At 49.2% G+C, this 18,794-nt stretch overlaps 1 protein-coding gene across 1 annotated transcript; it reads right to left on the bottom strand.

The window, feature by feature from the left end:
• Positions 1-896: 896 nt before the first annotated feature.
• LOC121534337 (MHC class II regulatory factor RFX1) lies at positions 897-17,961 on the bottom strand. Its single transcript, XM_041840985.2, has 17 exons — positions 17,809-17,961; positions 16,138-16,483; positions 12,869-12,972; positions 12,480-12,553; positions 11,911-12,169; positions 11,523-11,704; positions 11,090-11,209; positions 10,861-10,982; positions 5,786-5,904; positions 4,751-4,854; positions 4,508-4,659; positions 3,749-3,846; positions 3,464-3,613; positions 2,769-2,980; positions 1,886-2,039; positions 1,493-1,538; positions 897-1,104 (listed from the first exon to the last, which is right to left on the bottom strand). The coding sequence occupies exons 2-17, from the start codon at positions 16,448-16,450 to the stop codon at positions 971-973; spliced, it is 2,343 nt and encodes a 780-aa protein (XP_041696919.1). The 5' UTR covers positions 16,451-16,483; positions 17,809-17,961; the 3' UTR covers positions 897-970.
• Between the last annotated feature and the right edge of the window lie 833 nt (positions 17,962-18,794).

Below are 18,794 nucleotides of genomic sequence, written 5' to 3'. Positions count from 1 at the left end.
TAACCTTAACCTCCTAGAAATAGCATTTGACCTTGTGGGGACTAACAAAATGTCCCCAGTTGGTCAAATATTTGTTTGTTTACTATTCTTGTGGGGGCTTCTGGTCCCCACAAGAATAGTAAAACATGTCCACACACACACACACACACACACACACCCCCACATCCACACGTCCACACACACACACCTCTCCAGAGAGATCAAGGTGCAGACAGAGTGTGTGAGGTTAGGTTGCAGGAACAGATAAGGAACTTAATGGCATTGGGAACACAAATGGGCTCATAGCAAACTATCATTAAGGCAAAGGATGAGTGTGTTATTGAGGGTGTGTGTGTGTCATGTTAGCCAACGGCTAAGTCGAGAGTGTGTGATTTAAGTTGTCAGTGTGCGTGTGTGTTGGGTCAGTGTGTGTGAGTCACTGTGTGTGTGGTATTGAACAGTCCTCAGGGGTCAGTGTGTTGGGTCAGTGTGTGTGAGTCACTGTGTGTGTGGTATTGAACAGTCCTCAGGGGTCAGTGTGTGTGTGTGGTATTGAACAGTCCTCAGGGGTCAGTGTGTTGGGTCAGTGTGTGTGAGTCACTGTGTGTGTGGTATTGAACAGTCCTCAGGGGTCAGTGTGTTGGGTCAGTGTGTGTGTGGTATTGAACAGTCCTCAGGGGTCAGTGTGTTGGGTCAGTGTGTGTGAGTCACTGTGTGTGTGGTATTGAACAGTCCTCAGGGGTCAGTGTGTTGGGTCACTGTGTGTGTGGTATTGAACAGTCCTCAGGGGTCAGTGTGTTGGGTCAGTGTGTGTGAGTCACTGTGTGTGTGGTATTGAACAGTCCTCAGGGGTCAGTGTGTGTTGGGTCAGTGTGTGTGTGGTATTGAACAGTCCTCAGGGGTCAGTGTGTTGGGTCAGTGTGTGTGTGGTATTGAATAGTCCTCAGGGGTCAGTGTGTTGGGTCAGTGTGTGTGTGGTATTGAACAGTCCTCAGGGGTCAGTCCTGGCTAGCTTGATGGGTGGCTCCAGTGACGACTCCCCCTCTCCCAGACCAGCGGAGTTAGACGGCATGGTCATCTCTACCCCCTCTTCATCACTCTCCTCCTCCTCATCATCTTCCTCATCTGAGACACACAGACAGACACACACACATTTAAACTCAGTTTTTCACAATTCCTGACATTTAATCCTAGTAAAAATTCCCTGTCTTAGGTCAGTTAGGATCACCACTTTATTTTAAGAATGTGAAATGTCAGAATAATAGTAGAGAGAATGATTTATTTATTTCAGCTTTTATTTATTTCATCACATTCCCAGTGGGTCAGAAGTTTACATACACTCAATTAGTATTTGGTAGCATCGTCTTTAAATTGTTTAACTTGGGTCCAACCTAACTTCCGACTTCAACTGTATATTAACCTTTTCAAATCAGTCCAGGTTTATTGTGCCCACATTATTTCAGATATAATACATTGGAAGGATTGAAGTATAATATAGAGATGAAGCATTTACCTTTATCAGGATCCTGAAAGTTCAGACTCCTGCCCACACTGGCAAACTGAGGGAGAGATATTCATATTTATTGTTTATTTCACTTTTGTTTACTATCTACTTCACTTGCTTTGGCAATGTAAACACACGTTTCCCATGCCAATAAAGCCCTTACATTGAATTGAATTGAAATTGAGAGAGAGAGAGAGAGAGAGAGAGAGAGAGAGAGAGAGAGAGAGAGAGAGAGAGAGAGAGAGAGAGAGAGAGAGAGAGAGAGAGAGAGAGAGAGAGAGAGAGAGAGAGAGAGAGAGAGACAATAAGCAATGTATCATGTGTGTCAGTATGTGTGTTTATGTGCCCTTGAGTCCATGTACATGCTTGCTTGCTCGCAACTGTGTGTGTTTGTGTGTGTACCTCTCCCATGACAGCGATGGGTGTCTCTCCTTTAGCCTGGGCCACTCTGTGTTCTATCAGGTAGTACATGTACTCATCATAAAGCAGTCTGATCAGGTGGAAGGAGCCGAAGCTGGCAGCACTACGCAGAGTCAAGTCCCTGATCACCATGGAACTGGGGGGTAGAGCGAGACAGAGAGATAGAGTGGAGAGGAAGAGGGGGGGAATATACATTCTAATCAATGAGCCAAATGTAGATTTGGTTTCATTTATTGACAGCTTCTAAAAACTCTTAACTTTTGCTTCACTTTCTCTTTCTTCAAATCTCCTTTTTATATTCCCCCTCTCCCCTCCCTCCCTCTCTCTCCCCCTCTCCTCTCTTCCCCTCTCCTCTCTTCCCCTCTCTCCCCCTCTCCTCTCCCCTCCCTCCCTCCCTCCCTCCCTCCCCCTCTCCCCTCCCTCTCTCTCCCCCTCTCCTCTCCCCCCTCCCTCCCTCCCTCTCTCCCTCTCCTTTCCCCCCTCTCTCCCCTCCCTTTGTCTCCCCTCCCTCTCTCTTTCCCCTCTCCTCTCCCCTCCCTCCCCCCTCTCCTCTCCTCTCCCTCCCTCCCTCCCCCTCTCCTCTCCCCTCCCTCCCTCCCCCTCTCTCCCTCCCCCTCTCCTCTCCCCTCTCTCCCTCCCCCCTCTCCTCTCCCCCTCTCTCCCTCCCTCCCCCTCTCTCCCCCCTCTCCTCTCCCCCTCTGTCTCCCCTCCCTCTCTCTCTCCCCTCTCTCCTCTCGCTCTCCCCTCTCTCCTACCTCTCTCCCCCCCTCTCTCCTACCTCTCTCCCCTCTCTCCCCGCCCTCTGTCTTCCCTCCCTCACCTCTCCCCTCCCTCACCTCTCTCCCCACCTCTCTCTCTCTCTCACCTGTAGAAGCTCCATCGCAGCAGGAAGAGCTTGGCAGCCTTGGGGAAGGCTGCAGGGCTGTGTTGGTAGGGCTTTAGGACCTGGGAGACCACGCCGTCCAACCAGGCAGCCCACTGCTCCAGAGAGTTATGTTGTTGTAACGTCTGCTTAAAGTCCTGCTCCAACCTCTGGACCACACCATCATCACAACGACACACCCACGACGCCTGCTCCTAGAGGGGGGAAGAGGGGAGGGAGGGGGGAAGAGGGGAGGGAGGGAGGGAGGGAGGGGTTCAGACTTATAGGTTGGAGAGAGAGAGAGCAAGGTAGAGAGGAACAGATCTGTGCCTTGACAGACATGTAGACAGAGAGGGAGACAGAGAGAGGGAGACAGAGAGGGAGGTAGACAGAGAGGGAGGTAGACAGAGAGGGAGACAGAGAGAGGGAGACAGACAGGTAGACAGAGAGAGGGAGACAGACAGGTAGACAGAGAGAGGTAGACAGAGAGGTAGAGAGAGAGGCAGACAGAGAGGGAGGTAGAGAGGGAGGTAGAGAGAGAGAGAGAAGAGAGAAAGAGGTATTCAGATAGATCAAGAGAGAATGAAACAGATAGACAGGCCTGTAGCTTGGTGAACTCCACCCTGTTGAGGTCACAGAGAGAGAGAGAGAGACAGAGCGAAAGACAGAGTGATCAATAGGTATCCAGACAGACGTACCTGTACGTTGGTGAAGTCAACCCTGTTGAGGTCACTCAGCATCTGATTGACCTGGGCTGTGTTCTGGAGGACGGCCCTGGCTGCCTGGGTCAGGTGGTTTAGACTGGTGTAGCGCCGCAGCGTCTGGGCAAACGCCCCCGCACACACCACCTGGAGGAGAGGAGAGGGGGAGGGGGAGACGGGAGAGGAGGGGAGAAAAGGGGAGGTTAGGGGGGAGAGGAAATGTAGTTTTGTGGAAGAGTGTTTGTATTGTGTGTGTGTGTGTGTGTGTGTGCGAGATCACACCTTGATGCGGACCATCTCCTCTGGTATGTTCATCATGGCGCTGGTCAGCCAGCTCTCCAGACTCTTGGCAAAGTTACGGATGGCTTGAGTTAAGGCACCTGACAGAGAGAGAGAGAAAAATAAGGTAGTCATGTTTTAAAAGACATATTACATGTGTAGTTACTGTATGTACTGTCATTAAGTGTTATGTAGCTCTAATGTCATGTTATGTAGACCTATGTTGTGTTATGGCCATTTACATCATTTAGCAGACGCTCTTATCCAGAGCGACTTACAAATTGGTGCATTCAACTTATGATAGCCCTATGTCGTGTTATGTAGCTCTAATGTCGTGTTATGTAGCTCTAATGTCGTGTTATGTAGCTTTAATGTCGTGTTATGTAGCTCTAATGTCGTGTTATGTAGCTCTAATGTCGTGTTATGTAGCTCTAATGTCGTGTTATGTAGCTCTAATGTCGTGTTATGTAGCTCTAATGTTGTGTTATGTAGCTCTAATGTCGTGTTATGTAGCTCTAATGTCGTGTTATGTAGCTCTAATGTCGTGTTATGTAGCTCTAATGTCGTGTTATGTAGCTCTAATGTCATGTTAAGTAGCTCTAATGTCATGTTATGTAGCTCTAATGTCGTGTTATGTAGCTCTAATGTCATGTTATGTAGCTCTAATGTCATGTTATGTAGCTCTAATATCGTGTTATGTAGCTCTAATGTCATGTTATGTAGCCCTAATGTCATGTTATGTAGCCCTATGTCATAACTCACTGGGGATGGGTCGTAGTACGTCAGGTATGAGGATCTCCACCAGGGCCTGGTACAGTGTGTTGTCACAGTCTCTGGTCCAGTGAAGAACAGGCTGGTACTTACACAGCACCACCAGGTACCACTTAGGTAGACGCTCCTCTGACTCACCATGACTGGAGAGACACACACAATATTTGTTAGATTGCGTGTGTTATAATGTAATGTGTGACACGTAGAATGTGTGTGCGTGTGTGTTTCACTCACACGCTGAGTGTGTCTGCGTCGATGCTCTCGCTGAACCTCCAGAAGGTTTTCCACAGTGTCTCCACCAGAGTGAACTGCAGGTTCACCATCACATCGAGAATGGCCTGCACAGACATGACATAGCACTACGTGAGACTGACATAGCACTACGTGAGACTGACATAGCACTACGTGAGACTGACATAGCACTACGTGAGACTGACATAGCACTACGTGAGACTGACATAGCGCACTACGTGAGACTGACATAGCACTACGTGAGACTGACATAGCACTACGTGAGACTGACATAGCACTACGTGAGACTGACATAGCACTACGTGAGACTGACATAGCGCACTACGTGAGACTGACATAGCACTACGTGAGACTGACATAGCACTACGTGAGACTGACATAGCACTACGTAAGAATGATAAAACTCTACATTTGTCTGATATTACACTACATTAGACTGACATAACACACCTGTAGACTGACATAGTACTTTAACAGACATGAAAGATAGAAAGTCATAACACTACATTAGACTAAAATAACATGACATTTGACCCACATAACTGGACATAGACCTACATTAGACAAAGCACTACATTAGACTAACATAAGACTACATTAGACAGACAAAACACTACATTAGACAGACATAACACTACATTAGACTGACATAAAACTACATTAGACTGACATAACACTACATTAGACTGACATAACACTACATTAGACTGACAAAGCACTACATTAGACAGACATAACACTACATTAGACTGACAAAGCACTACATTAGACTGACATAGCACTACATTAGACTGACATAAACACTACATTAGACTGACATAAACACTACATTTTCATTACACTACAATAGACTAACACAGTGTTTCCCAATCCTGGTCCTGGAACTAACACACCTGATTCAACTTCTCAACTCATCATCATTAACATTAGCTCAATCAAGACAGACATAGCCCTGCATAATATACACAACACTTCATAAGACTGACATAAGCCAGCAGTGCGTAGTAGAATGTATACCTCACAGTGTTCCCTGTAGAGCTGTTGGAAGGCTGTGATGTGTTCTGGAATGATCCCGTCTGGAAGAGGTCCGTCCTGCAGATCCAACTCTGGGAACTCAGGCAGCGCCCGTGACGCGTCTGGACAACAACAACATGTTTACATTGTTGTGTTATTATGTGTGGAATTATATGTTGATGATTTAACAATGTGTTTATATGTGTGCATCACATTGGTCAGTATGTTTCCTAGCTATGTTTAAGCCATTATTTACATACTGAGACAGTGTGTTACTATGGGTGTGTGTGTGTGTGTGTGTGTGTGTGTGTGTGTGTGTGTGTGTGTGTGTGTGTGCGCTAGGGATGCACATTTCGGTCAATTTTGCTGCCGACTAACTCTTTAACTGGTCAACAAACGGTAAACATTTTTCCAAACAGTAAAATGACATGACCAACAGAAAATACTATGCATGCATACAAGGAACGGACATTTTTCATTAATGGAAACACGCAACAATAGCAAGCCTAGTTTTACAGTCAAAAGGCTATAGCCTATTATTGAACATGCAACTCCTGTAACGAAGCAGTTAATAAAAACGTCATTTTCAAACTTTTACAAAATGCAATTCGCGGGAAAACACAGTTCTAAACAGCGCACCTGATCCCAGAAGTTCCATATGTGACAGAGATTAAAATCTCAGCTAGAAATTTAGAATTAGGGGGAATCTAATAGAAACTAGGATGGGTTGCTAATATGACTAGGATGGTGCCTTGGACTTCTGGGCAACGAAAGAAAGTTGATGTGAAAACCAATAGAACAGGAGAGAAATGCTGGTTAATGGCATGAGGAAGTCTTTATAAACGTTTCTATGGATTCATTTAGTCAAGGCTACTTTGAAGCAAGTAAAGTAAAACAGGTTTCAAACAATTCTACTGCCAAGTGGAGGGTGACGCTGATAGCCTGCCTAGCGTTGACTAACGCCTATGCACTCCAAGTGGTGGGTGACGCTGATAGCCTGCCTAGCGTTGACTAACGCCTATGCACTCCAAGTGGTGGGTGACGCTGATAGCCTGCCTAGTGTTGACTAACGCCTATGCACTCCAAGTGGTGGGTGACGCTGATAGCCTGCCTAGTGTTGACTAACGCCTATGCACTCCAAGTGGAGGGTGACGCTGATAGCCTGCCTAGCGTTGACTAACGCCTATGCACTCCAAGTGGTGGGTGACGCTGATAGCCTGCCTAGCGTTGACTAACGCCTATGCACTCCAAGTGGTGGGTGACGCTGATAGCCTGCCTAGCGTTGACTAACGCCTATGCACTCCAAGTGGTGGGTGACGCTGATAGCCTGCCTAGCGTTGACTAACGCCTATGCACTCCAAGTGGTGGGTGACGCTGATAGCCTGCCTAGCGTTGACTAACGCCTATGCACTCCAAGTGGTGGGTGACGCTGATAGCCTGCCTAGCGTTGACTAACGCCTATGCACTCCAAGTGGTGGGTGACGCTGATAGCCTGCCTAGCGTTGACTAACGCCTATGCACTCCAAGTGGTGGGTGACGCTGATAGCCTGCCTAGCGTTGACTAACGCCTATGCACTCCAAGTGGTGGGTGACGCTGATAGCCTGCCTAGCGTTGACTAACGCCTATGCACTCCAAGTGGTGGGTGACGCTGATAGCCTGCCTAGCGTTGACTAACGCCTATGCACTCCAAGTGGTGGGTGACGCTGATAGCCTGCCTAGCGTTGACTAACGCCTATGCACTCCAAGTGGTGGGTGACGCTGATAGCCTGCCTAGCGTTGACTAACGCCTATGCACTCCAAGTGGTGGGTGACGCTGATAGCCTGCCTAGCGTTGACTAACGCCTATGCACTCCAAGTGGAGGGTGACGCTGATAGCCTGCCTAGCGTTGACTAACGCCTATGCACTCCAAGTGGTGGGTGACGCTGATAGCCTGCCTAGTGTTGACTAACGCCTATGCACTCCAAGTGGTGGGTGACGCTGATAGCCTGCCTAGTGTTGACTAACGCCTATGCACTCCAAGTGGTGGGTGACGCTGATAGCCTGCCTAGTGTTGACTAACGCCTATGCACTCCAAGTGGTGGGTGACGCTGATAGCCTGCCTAGTGTTGACTAACGCCTATGCACTCCAAGTGGTGGGTGACGCTGATAGCCTGCCTAGTGTTGACTAACGCCTATGCACTCCAAGTGGTGGGTGACGCTGATAGCCTGCCTAGTGTTGACTAACGCCTATGCACTCCAAGTGGTGGGTGACGCCTATGCACTCAGTGGTGGGTGCCTGATAGCCTGCCTAGCGTTGACTAACGCCTATGCACTCCAAGTGGTGGGTGACGCTGATAGCCTGCCTAGTGTTGACTAACGCCTATGCACTCCAAGTGGTGGGTGACGCTGATAGCCTGCCTAGTGTTGACTAACGCCTATGCACTCCAAGTGGTGGGTGACGCTGATAGCCTGCCTAGTGTTGACTAACGCCTATGCACTCCAAGTGGTGGGTGACGCTGATAGCCTGCCTAGTGTTGACTAACGCCTATGCACTCCAAGTGGTGGGTGACGCTGATAGCCTGCCTAGTGTTGACTAACGCCTATGCACTCCAAGTGGTGGGTGACGCTGATAGCCTGCCTAGTGTTGACTAACGCCTATGCACTCCAAGTGGTGGGTGACGCTGATAGCCTGCCTAGCGTTGACTAACGCCTATGCACTCCAAGTGGTGGGTGACGCTGATAGCCTGCCTAGCGTTGACTAACGCCTATGCACTCCAAGTGGTGGGTGACGCTGATAGCCTTCCTAGTGTTGACTAACGCCTATGCACTCCAAGTGGAGGGTGACGCTGATAGCCTGCCTAGCGTTGACTAACGCCTATGCACTCCAAGTGGTGGGTGACGCTGATAGCCTTCCTAGTGTTGACTAACGCCTATGCACTCCAAGTGGTGGGTGACGCTGATAGCCTTCCTAGCGTTGACTAACGCCTATGCACTCCAAGTGGTGGGTGACGCTGATAGCCTTCCTAGCGTTGACTAACGCCTATGCACTCCAAGTGGTGGGTGACGCTGATAGCCTGCCTAGCGTTGACTAACGCCTATGCACTCCAAGTGGTGGGTGACGCTGATAGCCTGCCTAGCGTTGACTAACGCCTATGCACTCCAAGTGGTGGGTGACGCTGATAGCCTGCCTAGCGTTGACTAACGCCTATGCACTCCAAGTGGTGGGTGACGCTGATAGCCTGCCTAGCGTTGACTAACGCCTATGCACTCCAAGTGGTGGGTGACGCTGATAGCCTGCCTAGCGTTGACTAACGCCTATGCACTCCAAGTGGTGGGTGACGCTGATAGCCTGCCTAGCGTTGACTAACGCCTATGCACTCCAAGTGGTGGGTGACGCTGATAGCCTGCCTAGCGTTGACTAACGCCTATGCACTCCAAGTGGTGGGTGACGCTGATAGCCTGCCTAGCGTTGACTAACGCCTATGCACTCCAAGTGGTGGGTGACGCTGATAGCCTGCCTAGCGTTGACTAACGCCTATGCACTCCAAGTGGTGGGTGACGCTGATAGCCTGCCTAGCGTTGACTAACGCCTATGCACTCCAAGTGGTGGGTGACGCTGATAGCCTGCCTAGCGTTGACTAACGCCTATGCACTCCAAGTGGTGGGTGACGCTGATAGCCTGCCTAGCGTTGACTAACGCCTATGCACTCCAAGTGGTGGGTGACGCTGATAGCCTGCCTAGCGTTGACTAACGCCTATGCACTCCAAGTGGTGGGTGACGCTGATAGCCTGCCTAGCGTTGACTAACGCCTATGCACTCCAAGTGGTGGGTGACGCTGATAGCCTGCCTAGCGTTGACTAACGCCTATGCACTCCAAGTGGTGGGTGACGCTGATAGCCTGCCTAGCGTTGACTAACGCCTATGCACTCCAAGTGGTGGGTGACGCTGATAGCCTGCCTAGCGTTGACTAACGCCTATGCACTCCAAGTGGTGGGTGACGCTGATAGCCTGCCTAGCGTTGACTAACGCCTATGCACTCCAAGTGGTGGGTGACGCTGATAGCCTGCCTAGCGTTGACTAACGCCTATGCACTCCAAGTGGTGGGTGACGCTGATAGCCTGCCTAGCGTTGACTAACGCCTATGCACTCCAAGTGGTGGGTGACGCTGATAGCCTGCCTAGCGTTGACTAACGCCTATGCACTCCAAGTGGTGGGTGACGCTGATAGCCTGCCTAGCGTTGACTAACGCCTATGCACTCCAAGTGGTGGGTGACGCTGATAGCCTGCCTAGCGTTGACTAACGCCTATGCACTCCAAGTGGTGGGTGACGCTGATAGCCTGCCTAGCGTTGACTAACGCCTATGCACTCCAAGTGGTGGGTGACGCTGATAGCCTGCCTAGTGTTGACTAACGCCTATGCACTCCAAGTGGTGGGTGACGCTGATAGCCTGCCTAGTGTTGACTAACGCCTATGCACTCCAAGTGGTGGGTGACGCTGATAGCCTGCCTAGCGTTGACTAACGCCTATGCACTCCAAGTGGAGGGTGACGCTGATAGCCTGCCTAGCGTTGACTAACGCCTATGCACTCCAAGTGGTGGGTGACGCTGATAGCCTGCCTAGCGTTGACTAACGCCTATGCACTCCAAGTGGTGGGTGACGCTGATAGCCTGCCTAGTGTTGACTAACGCCTATGCACTCCAAGTGGTGGGTGACGCTGATAGCCTGCCTAGCGTTGACTAACGCCTATGCACTCCAAGTGGAGGGTGACGCTGATAGCCTGCCTAGTGTTGACTAACGCCTATGCACTCGAATGGCGAATGGGAGGCGCGTTTTAATTACGACTTGAGATTGAATCGTTATTTTTAAACGTGGCCATCAAAACTGTTTTTAACACGAGATTGCATTTAGAATTGTTATTTGTTGCGCAATGACTGGGCTTACAAAAGCACATTTCACTCCAGTACCAGCTTTTTGAGGAGCTGCTCTTGCGTTGGCTGACAGGTGATAGGCTATTCCGCTCCTGTGTGTGTGTGTGTGTGTGTGTGTGTGTGTGTGTGTGTGTGTGTGTGTGTGTACCTAGTCCCTGTCCACTCACCCAGGAACTGCTGATACTGCTGCACCTGAGCTGAGATGTCACTGAGCCCTGCCCCCTGCTGCTGCCCCGCCCCCAGAGACATCCCATTGGTCATGCCCTCCACCTTCTGCACCGGCTTTATCCTATTGGACAGAACAGCTGTCAGTCACACTACAGGCGCCAATGAGAGAGAGAGAGAGAGAGAGAGAGAGAGAGAGAAGAGATACAAACTGGAAGACACACCCCCTACCTGTGTTTCTGAGAGAAGGGTTGCTGTCTTATGGCTAGGTGCTGCTGGTCGTCTATCAGTCGGAGTAGAGAGGAGCTGGCCTTGATACGAAGACCATAGTAGTGGTACTTAGAGTTCCCTCTGACACACACACACATTCATATTATTGTTACATGTCAATTACATGTATATTACATGAGTTGCCACTGCCAGTATTTAACTTGTGTGTTACATAGACGTGTGTGTTATATAGACGTGTGTGTTATATAGACGTGTGTGTTATATAGACGTGTGTGTTATATAGACGTGTGTGTTATATAGACGTGTGTGTTATATAGACGTGTGTGTTATATAGACGTGTGTGTTATATAGACGTGTGTGTTATATAGACGTGTGTGTTATATAGACGTGTGTGTGTTATATAGACGTGTGTATATATCTGTACTGTACATACCGTGTGCCCAGGCGTCTTGTCCTCAGCCCCATGAAGACAGATCTGATGAGCTTGCCGAAGGAGGCAGCGTTGACAGGTTCTAGTTTGTGTTCCTGACAGTGTAAGAGGTAGTGGCAGTAGAGGGTACAGCGAGGCAGACTGACCCCCTCAGCACCCTCATAGTTATCTAGCAGCCACTGTACCTGGAGGGGGGAGAAGGGAGGGAAGAGGGGCAGAGAGAGAGAGAGAGAGAGAGAGAGAGAGAGAGAGAGAGAGAGAGAGAGAGAGAGAGAGAGAGAGAGAGAGAGAGAGAGGATAGGTGAAGACTAGAGGGATAAGTCCAAATCAACATGCAGAAATAGTAGTGGTGTTACTTGTTTATGAACAAACACACACACTCCCCACTCACTGTGGCAGGGGCTGCTCTGGTGTTGTGACTGGAGTAGGTTCCTCCTTCGCTGCCCCCCCCTCCCAATACGTACCCGCCCTGGATGACGTAACCACTCCCTCCTCCTCCCGTTGCCGCAGTTATGGAGACTGACTGTGAGGTCACGGAGTTAGTGACCTGTGACCCCGAGGTGGGCGTGGCTTCGTAGTAGGAAGAGGAGGAAGAGGGAGGGGTCTGGGAGTAGAGGGGGGAGTCGGAGTACGGGTAGCTGCCAGAACGACTGGAGGGAGGGATAGAGGGAGGGAGGGATAGAGGGAGAGAGGGATAGAGGGAGGGATAGAGGGATAGAGGGAGGGAGGGAGAGAGGGAGAGAGGGAGAGAGGGAGAGAGGGAGAGAGGGAGAGAGGGAGAGAGGGAGAGAGGGATAGAGGGAGGGAGGGAGAGAGGGATAGAGGGAGGGAGGGAGAGAGAAAATAATACACATCTCCATGGTATGAAGGGTGTGTGTGTGTGTGTGTGTGTGTGTGTGTGTGTGTGTGTTAGGTGTGTGTGTGTGTGTGTGTGTGTGTGTGTGTGTGTGTACTACTCACATGGTAGAGGCGGTGGTGTAAGAAGCGTCTTCTCCCTCCACATACTGAACCTGACTAGAGTAAACATGCTGCTGCTGCACCCAGTGAGAGACAAAGAAGTAACTCATTCATTTAATAGGCTCAGGAGAATTAACATGAACACACAACATTAACATCTCCTTCTCTTTTAGAAACCTTCGCCCCATCACAACACCCCTGTCTCTCCTTCCCAACTATCTCCCTCCCTCCCCTCCCCTCCACCCTCCCTCCCTCCCTCCCTCCAATTTATTGTGTGTATGTCAGATGTGTGTGTGTGTGTGTCAGGTGTGTGTATGAGCAGGTGTGTGTGTGTGTGTGTATGTGCGTCAGGTGTGTGCATACGTGCAGGTGTGTGTGTGTCTGTAGCGTACCTGTTGGGTGGTCTGCTGTACTACCTGGGTGGGGACCCCTGTCTGAAACACAGCTACTGGAGGACTGGACTCTGATACACTGTCACTAGAATGGAGAGAACCCTCTATAGAGAGAGAGAGAGAGAGAGAGAGAGAGAGAGAGAGAGAGAGAGAGAGAGAGAGAGAGAGAGAGAGAGAGAGAGAGAGAGAGAGAGAGAGAGAGAGAGAGAGAGAGAGATAAAGTGTAGCAGGAGTAAGATGGGAAGGAGAGAGAGAGAAATAGAAACTATCAGATGTCTAAAACTTCATCAAATATCAAATCATCAACAACATCCACATAATAAACCCTGAAACAAGCTTTCAGTACTCACGATACTCTGTCTCCAAACTATAACAGCAGTTACTGTAGAACATAGCTCTTAGGACAGACAGAGAGAGAGATGGAAAGATGAAGAGAGGACAGAGGGCTGGCCATCTCTCCCCTCCATCCTTATATGATGCAGGCAGGGGGAGGCCTTGGACAGTTAATCTCCCTAGATGGAGGGAACAATCCCCCCATCATATAAACACAGGTATCAGGTGAGGAGATAGTGGGAGGGATGGAAGAGAGGGAGGGTGGACAGAGCAAAATGTTGACTTTTGTGATTTATTACTGTTCATATATTTGGTGATCCCTCCACTCTACTCTTCCTGTCACTGTCTTTTCCCCATCTCTATCTACATGTTACTAGTGCGTGATGAATACTGAGAGAGAGAGAGAGAGGCGGAGGGAGAGAGATAAAGAGACGGGGATTGAGGGGAAAAAAGGGTGAAAGAGAGAGAGAGAGTTGTATCTCTAGTCCCAGTGTGTCTGTTTTTGTGGTGTGAGTGGACCAGGCCAGACCAGGTGACACTAGTGTGTGTCTGTCTCTGTGGTGTGAGTGGACCAGGCCAGACCAGGTGACACTAGTGTGTGTCGGTCTCTGTGGTGTGAGTAGACCAGGCCAGACCAGGTGACACTAGTGTGTGTCGGTCTCTGTGGTGTGAGTGGAGCAGGCCAGACCAGGTGACACTAGTGTGTGTCGGTCTCTGTGGTGTGAGTGGACCAGGCCAGACCAGGTGACACTAGTGTGTGTCGGTCTCTGTGGTGTGAGTGGACCAGGCCAGACCAGGTGACACTAGTGTGTGTCGGTCTCTGTGGTGTGAGTGGACCAGGCCAGACCAGGTGACACTAGTGTGTGTCTGTCTCTGTGGTGTGAGTAGAGCAGGCCAGACCAGGTGACACTAGTGTGTGTCGGTCTCTGTGGTGTGAGTAGACCAGGCCAGACCAGGTGACACTAGTGTGTGTCGGTCTCTGTGGTGTGAGTGAGGCAGGCCAGACCAGGTGACACCAGTGTGTGTCTGTCTCTGTGGTGTGAGTGGAGCAGGCCAGGCCAGGTGACACCAGTGTGTCTGTCTCTGTGGTGTGAGTGGAGCAGGCCAGGCCAGGTGACACCAGTGTGTCTGTTTCTGTGGTGTGAGTGGAGCAGGCCAGACCAGGTGACACCAGTGTGTGTCGGTCTCTGTGGTGTGAGTGGAGCAGGCCAGGCCAGGTGACACCAGTGTGTCTGTCTCTGTGGTGTGAGTGGAGCAGGCCAGGCCAGGTGACACTAGTGTGTGTCTGTCTCTGTGGTGTGAGTGGAGCAGGCCAGGCCAGGTGACACTAGTGTGTCTGTCTCTGTGGTGTGAGTGGAGCAGGCCAGGCCAGCCGACACCAGTATGTGTCTGTCTCTGTGGTGTGAGTGGAACAGGCCAGGCCAGGTGACACCAGTGTGTCTGTCTCTGTGGTGTGAGTGCAACAGGCCAGGCCAGTTGACACCAGTGTGTCTGTCTCTGTGGTGTGAGTCGAGCAGGCCAGGCCAGGTGACACCAGTGTGTCTGTCTCTGTGGTGTGAGTGCAGCAGGCCAGGCCAGGGGACATCAGTGTGTCTGTCTCTGTGGTGTGAGTGCAGCAGGCCAGGTGACACTAGTGTCTGTCTGTCTCTGTGGTGTGAGTAGAGCAGGCCAGGCCAGGTGACACTAGTGTGTGTCTGTCTCTGTGGTGTGAGTGGAACAGGCCTGGCCAGGTGACACCAGTGTGTCTGTCTCTGTGGTGTGAGTAAAGCAGGCCAGGCCAGGTGACACTAGTGTGTGTCAGTCTCTGTGGTGTGAGTGAACAGGCCAGGCCAGGTGACACCAGTGTGTGTCTGTCTCTGTGGTGTGAGTGCAGCAGGCCAGGCCAGGCGACACCAGTGTGTGTCTGTCTCTGTGGTGTGAGTCCAGCAGGCCAGGCCAGGTGACACCAGTGTTACCTGATACTAACACCCTGGCAGGCTGACAGGCTAGCTGCTGCTGCTCTACTAATAGACACCCTGCAAATAAACCCCACACAGTATGTCTGTTAACTACTCTGTCAACTTTACAGTACACTGTGGGACTACAATGGAAATACGTTGTTAAAACGTTATTGTGTTGTCCTCAATGATTTTAAATGCACATCCATGTGTGTGGTGGAATTGTGTTTTTAAATAAATAAATAAAATCATACACAAACGTCCTGTCCCAAAGACTGTTAGGTAGCGTACAGGCCTACTGATGGTAGGTAGTAGAATAATCTCTAGTGGACAGAACTTAATCGAGCATCTGACGTAAACAAGATTTTTGTTCTGAGTTTCCGAGATTAGTAGTAGAAAGGTTTGCCATATGCCAGTATTTCACTCCTACAGTACTCCTACAGCACAGTTAGCCTGGCGGGTAGGAGCGTTGGGCCAGTAACCGAAAGGTTGCTGGATCGAATCCCCGAGCTGACAAGGTAAAAACCCACTGTTCCCCGGGCGCCGATGACGTGGATGTCGATTAAGGAAGCCCCCTGCACCTCTCTGATTCAGAGGGGTTGGGTTAAATGGCGGAAGACACATTTCAGTTGAATGCATTCAGTACAACTGACTTGGTATTCCCCTTTCCTTAAAGGTGGACCAGTTGGCATGACGTTGTGGGTTCAAAGCCCGCTGAGGCCAAAAAAATGTCTCTGTTGCTTTTAATTAAAGTGTCTGCTAAATGGCCTAATACAGGTTCAATTACAATGGTGTTTTTAGGTTTCCATTGGGTTAGTAAAACAGGCCAACCCGGACCTCAGAGAGCCTGTCCTACAGGTCTGGTAGATAACCATGGTAACAGTTGTCAGGAGAGGAAGGTGTGGCTATGGTAGAATAGACATGTTTCATCATGTCAACTACACACATCTGAAAGAGAGAGAGAGAGAGAGAGAGAGAGAGAGCGTGTTTACGCCTCACCTGTAACGGTTACTACGATGTACTGTGGTGTGGAACTCTGTCCGTTACTATGCTGAGTGGCAGAACTCTGGATCTCCGTGGTAACAAACTGAGTCTGAGAAGGCGTGGCCAGAACCACTGTCTTCTGGTTCTGGGCCTTGGTGGGCGTGGTTTGAGCAGGAGGTTTGTCCTGTCCGGTTGTGGAGACGATGGACACTGACTGGTTGAACTGGGTTGGCGTGGAGCGGGAGGGCGTGGCTGATTGTGTTGCTATGGTGACAGCGTTGCGCTGGGGGGCCGGCTGGAGCTCTTCTGTGTAGCCTGGGGTCGCCATGACTACCGCCACAGCTGGACCAAGACCACCACTCTGGGGGAAGGACAAGGGAAGGAGTTGGTTATGACACACACAGATACAATGTGTAGACTTGTGTCACCACACTCTCTAAACCTTTCTCAACACACTTCAGGCCACCTCTTGTGAAAGCACACTGAGAAAGGTGGACAGAAACCAGTGCGGAAGTGAGTCTTTTGTCTGAGGCTGAGAGGCACACTAAGTTTATTCCTGTTGGATGCAAGTCTTGGGACGTCTGCGTAGCCCCCCGGGTGCACGTTTAGTTTTTTTGCCCTAGCACTAAACAGCGGATTCAAATGATCAAAGCTTGATGAGTTGGTTATTTGAATCAGCTGTGTAGTGCTAGGGCAAAAAACTAAATGTGCACACAGGGGGGGCCCAGGACAGAGTTTGGGAAACCCTGATCTAAAGCACTGAGATGTGGGTGGTGTGAGCTCTGACAAATTATTATAATATTTATATTCCATTAAATTATTGCATGTAGGCCCTTTAACTATGCTATACATTTGATAATGACAAGTTTTCACTAGTAGAATATGCCACGTGAGGATTTCTGAACTGTGTAGCACACACGAACACACACACTGCACCCTCCCCAACGTTTTCTGATAGCAACAGCACACAGAAAACGCCCCTTCTCTCCACGCATATCATATCATATTTTAACCAGTTGCCATTGCCAGTTGCCATTGGTGTAAGCTTCTAAATATTGCTTCTCCATTGGCTTCAGGTCATGTCAATCCCACCGATAGGCTCAGCCACCCCTTGAAGCCACCCTCCCTCCCTGCGTGACAGCCATGGCGAGGCCAGCAGAGCATATGATCTGGCACACATTGCACAGTACGGGGCCGGCCGACCACTTTTACTAGAAAGAAAACTTTTTCAGAGATATAAAATAACGATCAACATGATGACACATTCGTTTACACATACTGACCCTTATGTCTGTTTTGCAATTAGATAAAAAGAGTTCGAAAATCAAAATTAATTTCCTAAGTAAAAGTATCCGTGAACATGCGACAAGTATGCCTCTTTCGTGAAGTTTAAGAATTATTTTTCATGTTAAAAGCTTTGTCAACAAACATTTCCACAACTAAAAGTACAACATTCTCATATTACAACACCCGCCATTTTGTACTCCTATCACAGATTTGACATCGTCATAACAACCGTCTGCGTATGGAAAGCGGTTAGCAACTAGCTGGGACCACTACTATTCCATCTCTGCCACACTATTGCCTTTTAATGCTAGATAAAAGCAATAAAACGTTATACATCTTCACAAAATTATTCAGAGATAAACATCAGACGACGGTTTAATAATGGTGTTGCTTATTCACCTCAAATTCCCCCTGGAATATTCCTGGTTTTGGCGTTAAAGTTTGTTTCTTAATGATACTGGTTGTGGTTGTTGTTGTTGTTGTTGATTCTCGTTGCTTGGTTCTTGTCGCCACGACTACCGTGACTATGGCGCCTCGTCCTCACCCGGGCAACTGTTGCTACCCACCCTTTTTCACCCCGCCCTCTTCTTAACTTTGATTGGATCATTTTGGGGCGAAGTCAATCGTTTGTCTTCATGTCATTGGAGCATTTTTATGTCAATAATTTCTCTGTCAACCGATTGGCTGTCAATCTCTGTTCACTAAAAGTCACTAACCACTAAAAGTAATAGGAAAACACCCTGGTTCTCCCATTTCCTCGGGGTAATGGCTAGAAGGTATCCAGCTTTTGTCAAAATAACGTCAGATTTGACTTTTCGTAGCAGGTTAGGAGAATTTACGCAGCAGGTTAGGAAAATTAACGTATCAGGTTAGGATAATTAGGTTAAGGTTAGAAAAGGGGTTAGGGTTAGCTAAAATGCAACAAAATAAAAACTAATTTACACGTTAATTTGACAAAAGCTGGATCCCTTCTAGCATGACCCTGGTTCTCGTAGTGGTTGGATGACATTGCTGTCAGTCAAATTATTCCAATCAATTGATTATTGCTCTACATTTACAACTTATCCATTTATCATATGCATTAGGGGTTCTCAACGTGAGGGGTCCACAGAGGTACTACAGGGGGTCCACGGCCAGATCTCAAAATATGTTTTTAAAAAACAAACCAATTAATAATAATGATAAATAAAATGCACTGTAATTTATGCTTTAAAACTGAAAGGTTTTCTCTGCCTCATGGGAAAATGTGTAGAATTGCAGGATATTAGCTTTAAAGCTGCAGCAACCAAAAATATCTCTGCCCCATGACAAACTATGTGTAGAATTGCAGGAAATTAGCTTAAATTGCACTATAAAAATCTCCCATGCCAAGAGGCGGGCCTTTT

The sequence above is a fragment of the Coregonus clupeaformis genome, chromosome 38, assembly GCF_020615455.1.
Source record: "Coregonus clupeaformis isolate EN_2021a chromosome 38, ASM2061545v1, whole genome shotgun sequence".
NCBI lineage: Eukaryota > Metazoa > Chordata > Actinopteri > Salmoniformes > Salmonidae > Coregonus > Coregonus clupeaformis.
Note: the sequence above shows the minus strand (reverse complement) of the source record. Positions and strands in the feature narration are given on the sequence as shown.